The sequence below is a fragment of the Haliotis rubra genome, unplaced genomic scaffold (assembly GCF_003918875.1).
Source record: "Haliotis rubra isolate DU_JTF1 unplaced genomic scaffold, ASM391887v1 Scf37, whole genome shotgun sequence".
Classification (NCBI taxonomy): Eukaryota; Metazoa; Mollusca; class Gastropoda; order Lepetellida; family Haliotidae; genus Haliotis; species Haliotis rubra.
Genome location: NW_025767046.1, coordinates 1922948 through 1936569, shown reverse-complemented (window position 1 = coordinate 1936569; position 13622 = coordinate 1922948). Strand labels below are relative to the sequence as shown.

Genomic DNA, 13622 nt, shown 5'->3' with positions numbered 1-13622 from the left:
CATGTGAATATTGTTCCCTCAATCTTTGAGACTATGGCCCAAGGGTTGTAGGCCATACTGAATTTGAAAACATTAGAACCCTCGCTGAAGATCAGCATGAGTCATGGCAAATATGTTCCCTGCATGTGTGTACCGGAAGGTTATTGATCTTTAGTGTGCTGTTCAATAGTTTTCAGTCAGCAATTACAGTGATGTTCAAAGTCATGGGCATGGTTTAGAAATTCCAATTATCTTTTTTTCGAAACAACCAGAGTGTCGAAAGGGGGCTAGTAAGGTTGGTTGGTTTGTTGTTTAACAAACTCGTGGTTTGTTGTTTAACAAACTCAGCGATATTCCAGCTAAATAGTCAGAAAACCCAGTGATCAACAGCATGAGCATCGATCTACGCGATTGGGATGCGATGACATGTGTCAACCAAATCAGCGATCCTGACCGCCCGATTCCGTTAGTCGATAAGCTTGGGTTGCTGAAGTCAAATTCTAACCCGGATCTTCACGGGTCGGGTTAGTAAGGATGATACAAATGTTCGCACAATAAATCAAGCGGGGGAGTACGACTGTGTCTATCTCCACGTATACGTACCCCCTTCTGAGGTTGCACCACCGTGTCATAAGCACCACAGCACCCCATTGTGAGGTACTACCTGCCTGTCTGGTCTCTGACTGTCATGGAGTCACTCATCTGAAACAAACAAGCCTTGCTGCAGTTGACGTTCAATATTGTTTTCTGCAAATGTCAATATATAAATAAACATCGCCTTGTGTTATGGATTCTAAGTAAGTGTTGCACCAAGTTCCAGTATGTCTTATAGGCACACGGTTAACGATTATTGGTGATAATATGCGTGAGGCTGGTGACACTGAAACGAATAAACACGATGAATAATATCTAGATAGACACAAAATAGAAGGGAGCATATGTAAGAGTATATTAACCGTTCCCACAGGCTCTGACTAGGACAGGTCATCTCCTATATCATTCATGTAACTCACACCATTTTGCTTCTTGATTCTAACTTTCATTTTGTGTTTCAAACGTGAAATATACTCATGCCAATAATGGTTGTCAACCCCCTCCCCACCCCAACCCCACACCCCTCACACACACACCCCACACCCCTCTTTATTTAATAAAATTGAAGGGGGTGACAACCATTATTGGCATGAGTATATTTGCACGAAACTGACAAAGTGTTTCAAATTGTCAAATACGATTTGTCAGTAATAAACCTTGCAGAAACAAAATCACATATTATCATTGTGTTTTACAGATTTAAATATACGAATGCTGCATCATCAGCCCTGGGATCTTAACCCACTACGTGTAAAGAAGACGGAGAATGGAATTCAAGCCTAGTGGAACCGCAGAGAACTGTCCACAGAATATGGAGACTCCCCAACACTGCAACCTTCTGCATGTCCCAGAGTGCCAGGAGAGCGATGCTCACTCCTGATCTTCGTCAAGAAATCGGGAGGTACCAAAGCAAACGCACCCAGATCAAATGGGGAGCCTGACCACAGTTTACTAGGAATGCAAGCGAGACCTTTCAAAGGCGAAGCCCCATCATTTATCATGGTTTTCCCGAATCTTGTTAATCACAGTACTCAAAAGTGACAGAAAATTTAACGACATAAATATTTTCATGGGCTTTTTGTTAAAAAATGACAAGATTAGGTTTCCAGGAATGTTTCTTTGGCTGTGTATGGACCTATTCCGAAGAAGTTTAAAGGCATCATTTTCCACCATCATTAGTATTATCAGATCATCCCTGTTATTCCATACGACGACTTTAGTTTTCAAACAGTTCTCCATAATTACGCTTTATTCCAAATCGATCACATTCATTTAAACGGAAACGAGGCTGCTTTTAGACATGAATTATATAAACGTCGCCATGACGACAGGTGCACAATAGTCCGATTGTCCGAGAGGTTGTTTCACCTGTCGGTCGTGAAAATGTAGCGCCGCTTTTCTGTTATTAATGCCGTATAATTGTATCGTGTAGATTTCCGGTGTTAAAGCCTGCTATGAACTGTCAATGTCAAAATATTTTTGGAATGCAAATAACATCATGAAACCATGTTACGCGGTGTTTATGTGTGAACAGGGCGCTAAATTTGGAATGAGAGATATTTATTTATTTATTTATTTATTTATTTATTTATTCAATTATGTTCATTGATAAAATGTTAGACTGATATGATTGAAAACTTGCTAGAATATTCGCAATCACATTCACTAAATCTTCATTGAATGTGCATTCAAGATCTTGTTAATATTTTTTTCAGATTTACACGAACAAGTTCGAGTACTTCACGATTGCCGCGAGACGAAACTGTACTCGTTCAACCTCGAAAGATCGTGTCTCCAGGAAATACAATAAACTGTTGTGTGTAACGATATCAAATCTTATCACAATATGATGTTTCTCATTTGAACAGCGTTACTTCATGAGATAATGTCAATGTGACGTTAAGATTACACCTTTTTACCCTCTCCTAACAGTCGGCTAAATTTATTGATTATTTAAAGGGGAGCAGTATTTTATGGCAGCCCCGTAAGTAATGCTACTAGACTTGGTTTTAAATGTTCTACCCCCACTGACGCACGTTCACGGAACTCTCTTTCGACTCTAAGAAGAACAGGGTCGACAATCGTTTCAATTGTCCCAAACTAATACATTTTGACAGCACACGTGTTATACACTTGGCAGAATGCTCGTTATAAAATTTGGTCTCCTAGAAAGGTTTGCTAGCAGGTTGTCTTTCACAAACTGGTCAATATCTTGTTTAACATGTTTAGACAAGGATATTGCAGTACGAGTAGTTAAAGATAGCCTATAGTAAGACGATCTTCCAACATTTCGGAAAAGAAGTACACTTATATATGTTTTGATATTACATTACAAAGACTGCGTAAAACAGATGTTGTTTAATGCATACTGTATAAGATAGGTTTAACTCGACGTATGACGTGATTGTTTTGTTATACATTCCCGCGGGGAGAATCGAACCCGAGACATAAAATCCAGAGTAAACTGGAGGTGTCATATTATCTGTTAATCCTGACATACTGAAGAAAAGAAGTTAGTGATCACGAATATTTATTCATTCATTCATTCATTCATTCATTCATTCATTCATTCATTCATTCATTCATTCATTTTCATTTTCATTTTTATTTATTTATTTATTTATTTATTTATTTTGTTATTATTTTTCTATTTTAATATATTTTTATTTATTTACTTTTATTTATTTTTTCCAGGATTCTTTCTGAAATTGTACTTAGTTTTCACTACAAATGTATAATTATTAAAAAAACAAATGCTTCTTATTTTATTTTTGATACTGACTCGCTTATATAAAAAGCGCAAATGAAGACATTTACGTTCAGATGCACTCAAGCAATCTACATATAACATTTAAGAAGCATTACCATAATCTATATCACAAACGTTTGCGTTATCTACACTAGAACACCGTGCTTCCATGACAAGGAAGTTTAACGTCACGTGTGCGTGGCAGAACGCGGCAAAGCGTCTTCGATTGATTGTATATGACCAATGGCTGTGACCAATATTATCTGGTTACTCATTCTCATGTTTCACGTTTCGCCGACACGTGGGGGTATCCCCGGTCTCACAACCCGCAGTCACGACAGTGGAGCTAGTGACACGGTTATTGTGCAGAATTATTCACCTGTTCACCTGCGTGATGAATCTGATGATCATCAATCTATTATGGGCCCGTGTTTTGTTACTGGAAAAAATGTCTGATTGTCTGTCTGTCTGCCCGCTGTCTGTATGAAGAAGAAGAAGATAAAAGAGGCTTATACATTTACATAAATCAGGAACTCAATATTTCTTTTGGAAATATACTCATGGAAACGAATAAAGGAACACATTATATAATTAAAGTACAAGTGTTCCTTTATTCACTCCCAGAATTTCACTCCCAGTGCAATACATACCTTGTGAAGAAACCTGGAAAAGATTAAAGGAACACTTGTACTTTCATGTGTTCCCTTATTCGTTTCCATGAGTATATTTGCGCATGTCATTTCTCTCAATTTTGCCTATATATGTTCAAGAAATTTTGAAATTATGAAAAATTAAATAGAACTAAACTAAAATACTTAAAAATGAAGATGCAGATGTATGCCTACACTGTTACCCTCAACACACGTATTCATCCGTGTTTACTTAAGTGTTAGTACCCGGTAAGCTCTGTTCAGAATGGGTCATCAGTATGCTTGTCGCAAGAGGCGGCGAGAGGGATCTGTTGGGCATACTCAGTGACTTGGTTGATGCATCGAATCCCAACTGTGTAGATCGATGCTCATGATGTCGGTCACTTGTTTCACAACGATTATGTACAGAGCGCCGTCATAAAGATTGAATATTGCTGAGTGCACAGTTAAACGACAAACATTAAGTGACAGTTCCTCTGGAGATCAAGTATCAGTGGAAATGTGTCAGTGGAAATTAGCATACCAGACACGTATAATCCATTCGACAGACTGTTAAGGTCTCTGGCGGTTGGGTAGTCTAGTAGTTAAAGCGTTCGCCCGTCACGCCGAAGACACGGGTTCGATTACCCCACATGTCACGACGAAGCCCGTTTCTATATTGATGGAACATAGCTCAGAGCGGCAAATAAAGCAATATTCACTCACTCAAGGTATTATTTTCTGCAAGGGACGGGGAATTTTGTTTTCAGACAATATATCTCATATTACCATGGAAACGAATAAATGAACACATGAAAGTACAAGAGTTCCTTTTTTCTTTTCCAGGTTTCTTCACAAGGTATGTATTGCACTGTGGGTGGAATTCTGGGAGTGAATAAAGGAACATATGTACTTTAATGTGTTCCTTTATTCGTTTCCATGAGTATATTTCCAAAAGACATATTGAATTATGAATTTATGATGTACGATCATGGGCAGAAACCTTCCAATCAATAGTGCACACAATGTATTGCAATATCTCTTAAATTATTACAATATATCGCAATATGAAAATCAGGGCAATATCCAGTATGGTATGTTTTTGCACTGTGGGTGAAATTCTGGGAAATATATAAAGGAACACTTGTACTTTCACGTGTTCCCTTATTCGTTTCCATGAGTATAAATATGAAAGCAGCTTTTCTTTTGGGTGACGGTACGTTATATCCATGTCCATGCATGATTTATTTAAAAACTCTAATGACTGTATTTTCCAACAGCGGAAATAAAACCTTAGTCAATAATTTCGAAGTAAATCGTTCTCATCATCTATAACATCTGTTCGTTGTTTAATGGACAAACTTATGAACCATCGACCCTTGGTATAGAGAGGTATTGACAGTAAGAGTTCCACCGGTTAAAGGAGTGATGGGGTAGCCTTGTGGTTAAAGCGTTTGCTCGTCACACGAAACGCCCGGGTTCAATTCCCCACATGGGTACAATGTGTGAAGCCCATTTCTGGTGTCCCCCCGCCGTGATATTGCTGGAATATTGCTAAAAGCGGCCTAAAACCAAACTCACCCGCACCAGTGAAGCGTGGTTTCGAACATTGTACACTGAACAACATGCAGCCAATAACAAGAAGCCGGTTTTAATTGTATTTTAGAGAAGAATTGATTACCGAAGTTACTTTGAAGACCGAGTAGTTTACGTCAGGCCTACCTTTATTACAAGGAAGTGCATAAATAAAATATACTTAGACTAAAGTAAAATCGATGAAAGTAATTAAATTTGAATCCAGTTCTCTGTAATTACATCAGTCATATGAAATTGAGGAAAAAAACCTCAAGTGAGTTGAATATATTGATTTTTATTAAATTATAATTAAATTAAATTTAAAAGGATATCCTATCACACAAATTGCAATATAGAATCTCAGTAAAAGCAATGTATAATCTTTATTATTAATAAACACGGGTACGTTGACCTCTGCACGATCTACCTTAATTATCGCCTTGGCTGATATGAACAAATCGATATTCTTAATCAACGTGGTCACGCGTGGTCAATTACCATTATGTTAGCTTTATGGCACCATAACATTCTCTGATATATCGACTGGTGCTGGAATGTGTTTGAACACGACCCGATTCAAAGCTTAGCGGTCCTAGGACAATCTGACATGCAGTGCTATCTGGTTCAAACAAGGCTATTTTATTGCAGTTCAATGACAAGGGCAACTATACAATGGAATTGATGTGGTGTAAATGTATTGTTATTGGTAAGGTGATATCTTTGAAGGTATGGATTGTTGAGGTACTCATCCACCTTGTTTCATCCGGAAAACGTTGCATGTGGCAATGGTTCGTAATTTGTTGTGTCCATTTTTCTAAATTTAGTAACTTGTATTTTCACAAGTGAGTGAATGGGTGAGTGAGCGTGGTTTTAATTAAATTCCAGCTAATATCACGGCGAGGGAGACCAGAATGGGCTTCTCACGTTGTACCTACCTGGAGTATTTTTATGAGTGAGTGAGTGAGCAATATTCCAGCTATATGGCGGCGGTCTGTAAATAATCGAGCCTGGACCAGACAATCAAGTGATCACAACATGAGCATCGATCTACGCAATTGGGATACGATGACATGAGTCAACCGGGGGGACACCAGAAATAGGCTCAACACCCTGTGCTCATATGGGGAATCGAACCCGGGTCTTCGACGTCACGAATGAACGCCTTAACCACTAGGCTACCCCACCGCCCATGAAACGATGCTGCTGCTGCTGATGATGATGATGAAGATGATAAAATGATGATGGTGATCAATATTTAAAAATATATCTTCTTAACACGAATCTATTATATCAAATCATTCTCTAAAATCAAAACTTACATGCAATCAGATCGCCTCCGTGGTGTAGTGGTTAGAGCGTCCGCCCGGAGAGCGGAAGGTCGCGGGTTCGATCCCCGACCGCATCATACCAAAAGACGTTAAAATATGGTACTTGTTGGTCCCTGCCTGGCGCTCGGCATTAATGGGTACAACAAGGACTGGTCGGCTTGGAGTCAGTATAATGTGTCTGAGTGGTGTATTCATGCTTCACTGCGGCATGGTATCTCAGTGGGCTAGCACTATAAAACCAGCTTAAGTCTGGGCTAGTACAAGCAGCCGCACCTGCACATACACACGCATGCACGTCGTCATATGAGCGAAATATTCTCCAGCACGACGTTAAACCCAGTTTCACCTCACCTCACCTACATGCAATCAGATGTATTGACTTAACGCTTCATTACAACAATATGACATCAGTCTGTATAAAGATTAGAGAAAGAGGCAAACATGTGATTGATAACATGAGCAACGCCCAACGCAGGGCACGATGACACGCAGTCAACCAAGTCACCGAGGATTAGTTGGCATAGCTATAGTTTGTACCCCTGAAGACCCGAGTTAGAATTCGGTTCAGCAACCCTTGCTTGTCGTACACAGCGACTAAGGGGATCGGGTGGTCAGACACAGACTTGGTTGACACGTGTCATCGTATCCCAGTAGCGTAGACCGATGCTCATGATGTTGACCATTGGGTTGTCTAGTCCACAGCGATTATTTAAAGATGGAATATTGCACACAAACATACAAAACTGTAGGTTGCTGGAGATCACTTCTCCGAAATATCAACACATGTACTGTAACAAAAGGAACTTGAATTTAACAATGAAACAGGCCAGAAACTGACGGTGTGTGCAACCATAATGTCTAGGAATCCATGAAGTGGATGAAACATGCGCTGAACATGTAAATTATCGGTTTCAGCGATCCCACAGGATTGTTTTGACACAACATGCACGACTGTTTGATGGTAACAATTAAACGTGCTTAACAGTGGAACCGTACTTAACACTCGGATACATACATGATTACCAGAGCGATACGTCCCCAAAGACTACTTCCATTTGTCATAATGCCAGTGAATATACAGACCTGTCGACATGTTGACGGGTCATGATACACTCCTTTTGTGTCGAACCATAGTCACATTTACCCAGATAGGGAGACGAGATCGAGGGAGCGCTGTTCGGGATCGGTGACTGGACAGATTGCGTGGTATCATGGCGTTAATCGGTGCTCATGATTTCAGTCACGGGTTTGTCAAGTCCAGATTCGAACATTACATTTTACAAACCACCGTGATGTAATTGGAATGTTGATGATTTTGACTTAAAAAATAGCCAGTCATTGCTTATAAAGTGACGCTTATGTAATACACACCGTGTGTGTGGATTTATATTGATTATTATGTAATACACATCGTGTGTGTGGATTTATAGTACTTCTTCGGCAATACATTCAATCTATATTTATTGTTATGCAATATATATGTGTTTGTGGATCTATATTGATTATTATGTAATACACTTCGTGTATGTCTATCAATATTGATTCTTACGTAATACACATCGTGTATGTCTATCAGTATTGATTCTTATGTAATGCACTTCGTGTATGTCAATCAGTATTGATTCTTATGTAATGCACTTCGTGTATGTCTATCAATATTGATTCTTATGTAATGCACTCCGCATATGTCTATCAATATTGATTCTTATGTAATACCCCATGTGTATGTCGATCAATATTGATTCTTATGTAATACACCATGTGTATGTCGATCTAAATTGATTCTTATGTAATACACCATGTGTATGTGGATCTAATTTATATTGATTCTTAAGTAATACACCATGTGTATGTCGATCTATATCGATGCTTATGTAATAAACCATGTGTATGTCGAACTATATTGATTCTTATGTAATACACCATGTGTATGTCGATCTGAATTGATTCTTATGTAATAAACCATGTGTATGTCGATCTATATTGATTCTTATGCAATACACCATGTGTATGTCGATCTGAATTGATTCTTATGTAATAAACCATGTGTATGTCGAGACTATGATTCTTATGTAATACACCATGTGTATGTCGATCTATTGATTCTTATGCAATGCACTATGTGTATGTCGATGTATATTGATTCTTATGTAATACACCCTGTGTATGTCGATCTATATGATTCTTATGTAATACACCATGTGTATGTCGATCTATATTGATTCTTATGTAATACACCATGTGTATGTCGATCTATGATTCTTATGTAATAAACCATGTGTATGTCGATCTATATTGATTCTTATGTAATACACCATGTGTATGTCGATCTAAATTGATTCTTATGTAATACACCATGTGTATGTCGATGTCTATGATTCTTATGTAATACACCATATGTATGGCGAGCTATTGATTCTTATGCAATGCACTATGTGTATGTCGATGTATATTGATTCTTATGTAATACACCCTGTGTATGTCGAGCTATTGATTCTTATGTAATACACCATGTGTATGTCGATCTATATTGATTCTTATGTAATACACCATGTGTATGTCGATCTATATTGATTCGTAATTATTTATAGCATTTCGTCAGAAGAATAAAGTCGGGAGTTATTTCGAAGCTTTGTCATTTACAAGTTTTTGGCAAATTCAATTGCGTTATTCTCTAACGCCTTCTGAACAACAACTGAGACAGTGACATTGCAATCATATCTATTACACCGTTCAAAGTTCGGTCATGGTTCTCGTAACATGGGAGGTTAGTCAGATTAGAAAAGGATAGGTATGGAATCGGATTTGATTTAAAAAGATGATAAATTATATCATAACCCGATAAAAAGGATTCTTGCTAAACAAATACGACATAACGTTTAGAAGTTCAGATCGTCAGCACAATACATTTACAACCCATTTCATACCCGTATCAAAAGTGTGACAATGAAATGGAGCAGTGCATGAATCGCTACTGCTTGCTATCAAAAGGTAAACTGAAAATTAAAAATATATATGTGACGTTATATGTCATTTCAACTATCAAACATAAATAGTGACAGCAAAATGTGTGCATAATAATCAGGAAAATAAAAATAAACAACGAATCAACTTACAGTCCGTTACCGGTACCTCTACAGTCAAGTCCGTATCTCACAGTACGAGTTTGAACAGGACGGACCCTCGACAGGGCGACTCTACATGGCTTATCGTTTTAAGCTGAATATGTTCCCAGCACACAATGTGAAATATGTAGAGTCATGTCACAATCCTCGGTGGGTGATACTGCTGTATAATAACGACCAGCGACACGTCAGTGACTACAACCCATTGAGAGATGTGACCATACTTGTAATTAACACCTTTATGTATACAAAACTGGGGGGTGTAATTAACGCCATTCATTGTGGTTAGTGCGCCTGACGTCTTTGTTACCAAAATGAGGTTGTCATAGCTTGAGATGTTAAATATATATGTTGATTACGGTTTTAGATCATTTTTATCCTTCCAAAGCTTCCTGAATATGACTGTATGGATAGATTTTTTATCCTTCCAAAGTAAAGTAGTTTATAGATAATATTTTATCCTTCCAAAGTTATATATAATTTTTATGCCCCAAAGTTAAAATTGCTTTATCCTTACAATATCATATAATCTTCCAAAGTAGTGAAGTTCCCTTATAAAGATAATATAATTTTTATCCTGCAAACTTACTGCTGCTTTAGTTACGATTTTGTCTTTCCAATGTGATGCTGCATTTAAAATATGTTTTTATTCCATCAACGAGATATTTCTTTAAAGACAAAATTTTATTTCTTCAAAGTATAGCTGCACATAGATAATATATTATCTTTCAAAGTACAGTTGCTTATAGATAATATTTGTCCATCCAAAGTTTTGTTTGTAGATAATATTTTGTCCATCCAAAGTTTAGCTGCTTTTAGATAATATTTTACTCTTCCAATGCGAAGTTTTAATGCCTGATACAAGCAGTTTTACTATCATATATTGCTGATTGTGGAGCTAAACAAAATAACAACAAGCAGTCAATGTTAATCTGGATGATTACAATCAGTCGCATCTGGGATGACATCTTGGCAATCACGAGTAACTGCTTTGTGTCTCATAATGTCTACCTGGGCAAGACGATTAGAACAGCGAACTGACACACATGTGTCATTTTAGCTACTGTGGAAGGTAGTTAAACTACTTCAATCCCCATGTTTAACTTAAGCTTCATGTTATCATTTGTAAATTGTTATCTTAAACCACCAAGGCATAGTGTAGGCATAGTGTAGGCATAAGTTTCAAATGAATTATATATACGTTAAATGTACATAACTGTCATCCTCGATAATCAGGTGTAATACGTACTAAGATAGATAGATACATACATACAAACATACAAACATACATACATACATACAATCACATATACATACATACATAGGTACGTATATACACAGACATACAAACATACATACATACATACAATCAAATATACATACATATATACGTACGTATATACACACACATGCATACATGCATACATGCATACATACATACATACATACATACATACATACATACATACAGACAGACAGACAGACAGACAGACAGACAGACAGACATACAGACAGACAGACAACATGTCGACTAATGATCAACACCTGATACCGAAAACTACTGAGGTGTGAAAATCCCCAAGGGGTAATATGTCTCTTCAGCTGGTATCAACCCCACCGATCTGGACTGCCTGGCCGTCAGGTATTGATTTGTACATGTATCTTAATGCAAACCTTTGTATCCACAGTACGGTTGATCTTTTGTATGTTACCACAGACCCAATTACACAACAGCTATACATTAAAGGGGACTGAGAATGGGGTCTGTAAACATCGGTCTGGACACTAGTTAACTCCAGGTCAAGATGTCCCCTCTTTGTGTTCAGACCCCTGGGGGTCCCAGGTTACAATGCGTCATCAACAGCCCAGTGTGTCGTAAGAGGAGACTGAATTGATCGACTTAGGTTCGGGTATTAAGTTGACTGGGTGTCACTGCACCTCAATGCCGTTGAATGTTGCTTGTGATATCAATGTTTGTCTGTCTGGTCTAAACGTGATCTTTAATATGATCGACTTGATGATTCGCCATATAGCTAGATTATTACTGAATGCGGCGTTATTTATTACATGTATTAGGAATCAAGATGTTGGAAAATGATGAATGGATAAAATAAAACATCCAAGAAGCTATAAAAAAATCTGGTTTCTCTGGAGCATGTTTAGGTAGGTGGAACGTTATCATTTTATTTCAATTCCCATATATTACACGTGTTACATCAAAATGTGCAACTTCGGAATGGAAAACAATGCCATAGTAAAAGCGAACGGGAACCGAGTTCAAATTTGCATTAACAGTGCTGGCCACTAACGATCGGACGAGAAACCACGGCTTCAAACTATATGTCTTACAAAGTCACTTTGATTGATTACTATAGCCTGTCCAAGGCATTGTTTGCAAGGAGATAGCAGGTTCTTATTCGACCCTTGATCGCGACGTCAAGTAATTTATGAGGATATGTCTGACAGTGTGAAAGAGCGTGCCTCTGACGAAATATTTAGACGCTAAGACACGTGCTTAAGAGGCCACCAAAACAGTTGTCGGTGCAGGTGACACAACACAAGCATATCTGAACATGTTTAAGTCACGACGGTTAAGCTCATGCATGTTATGTTGACTGTACCACCCTGATCTCTCCAAAAAGTACCCGTGAAGATCCGGGTTAAAATTGGCCTACAGCAGTCCACGCTTGTTGTTTGAAGCGACTAACGGGATCGGGTAGTCAGGCTCGCTGACATGTCATCGTATCCCAATTGCGTAGATCGATGATCATGATGCTAATCACTGGATTGTCTGGTAGAGACTCGATTATTTACAAGACGTCGTTATATAGCTGGAAATATTGCTGAGTGCGGCTTAAAACAATAAACAAACCAAATGTCTTAATAATCTTTATCTTCATGAAACATTCACCCTTATTGCCCAGTCTCATTTCTAGCAGCCTATGCTCCTCTCCTATTCAGCTTTAGGCTTGAAACTAAGAGACTTGGGGAGTCAATCATACTTTGGTGTTCCATTTTGCAATCAGAATAAATCTAGTGATTGATATTATGATCACTGGGTTTTCTTTGTGAGTGAGTGAGTTTAGTTTTACGCCACTTTTTGCAATATTCCAGCAATATCACGGCCGGGGACACCAGAAATGGGCTTCACACATTGTACCCATGTGGGGATCGAACCCGGGTCTTCGGTGTGACGAACGATGCTTTAACCACTGGGCTACCCCACCGCCCGGTTTTCTTTGTGGAAATTTATATATTTTATCCGAAACTTCATCCAGGGGGCTGTATGTAAGGCTAGTCTCGGTTCATGCTTGTTTGCGCTTTGTCTCACATTGAATTTTGGGTGGATTTGTGAAGAAGAAATACAGACTGGTTGTTGAACGCCGCACTCGGTGATATATTAGATTATAAAGTTGGGGTCAAATCAGACAAACAAGTCATTGCGTATGCTTCCCCTTAAGATCTAAAGAATCAAATCCAGACTAGACAATCCAGTGATTGATATCATGAGCAACGGCCAACGCTGTCTGAGTACCATGCAATGCAATCAACCAAACTGGGTACCAAACCCGAACTCGAACCAAACCGGGCACCGCCAGTTCAGGAGCCCCCAATGAGCAGCATGCATTGCTGGAACCAGGAG

The 13622-nt window shown here is 38.4% G+C and overlaps 1 protein-coding gene across 1 annotated transcript in view; it reads right to left on the bottom strand.

Moving 5' to 3' along the window:
- The window catches only part of LOC124285871 (choline transporter-like protein 1), a 42650-nt gene that overhangs the window by 25881 nt on the left and 3147 nt on the right, over positions 1 to 13622 (bottom strand). The window contains 1 exon segment of the mRNA XM_046722150.1: positions 583 to 681. Coding sequence (XP_046578106.1) covers positions 583 to 630 — 48 coding nt within the window. The 5' untranslated portion in view covers positions 631 to 681.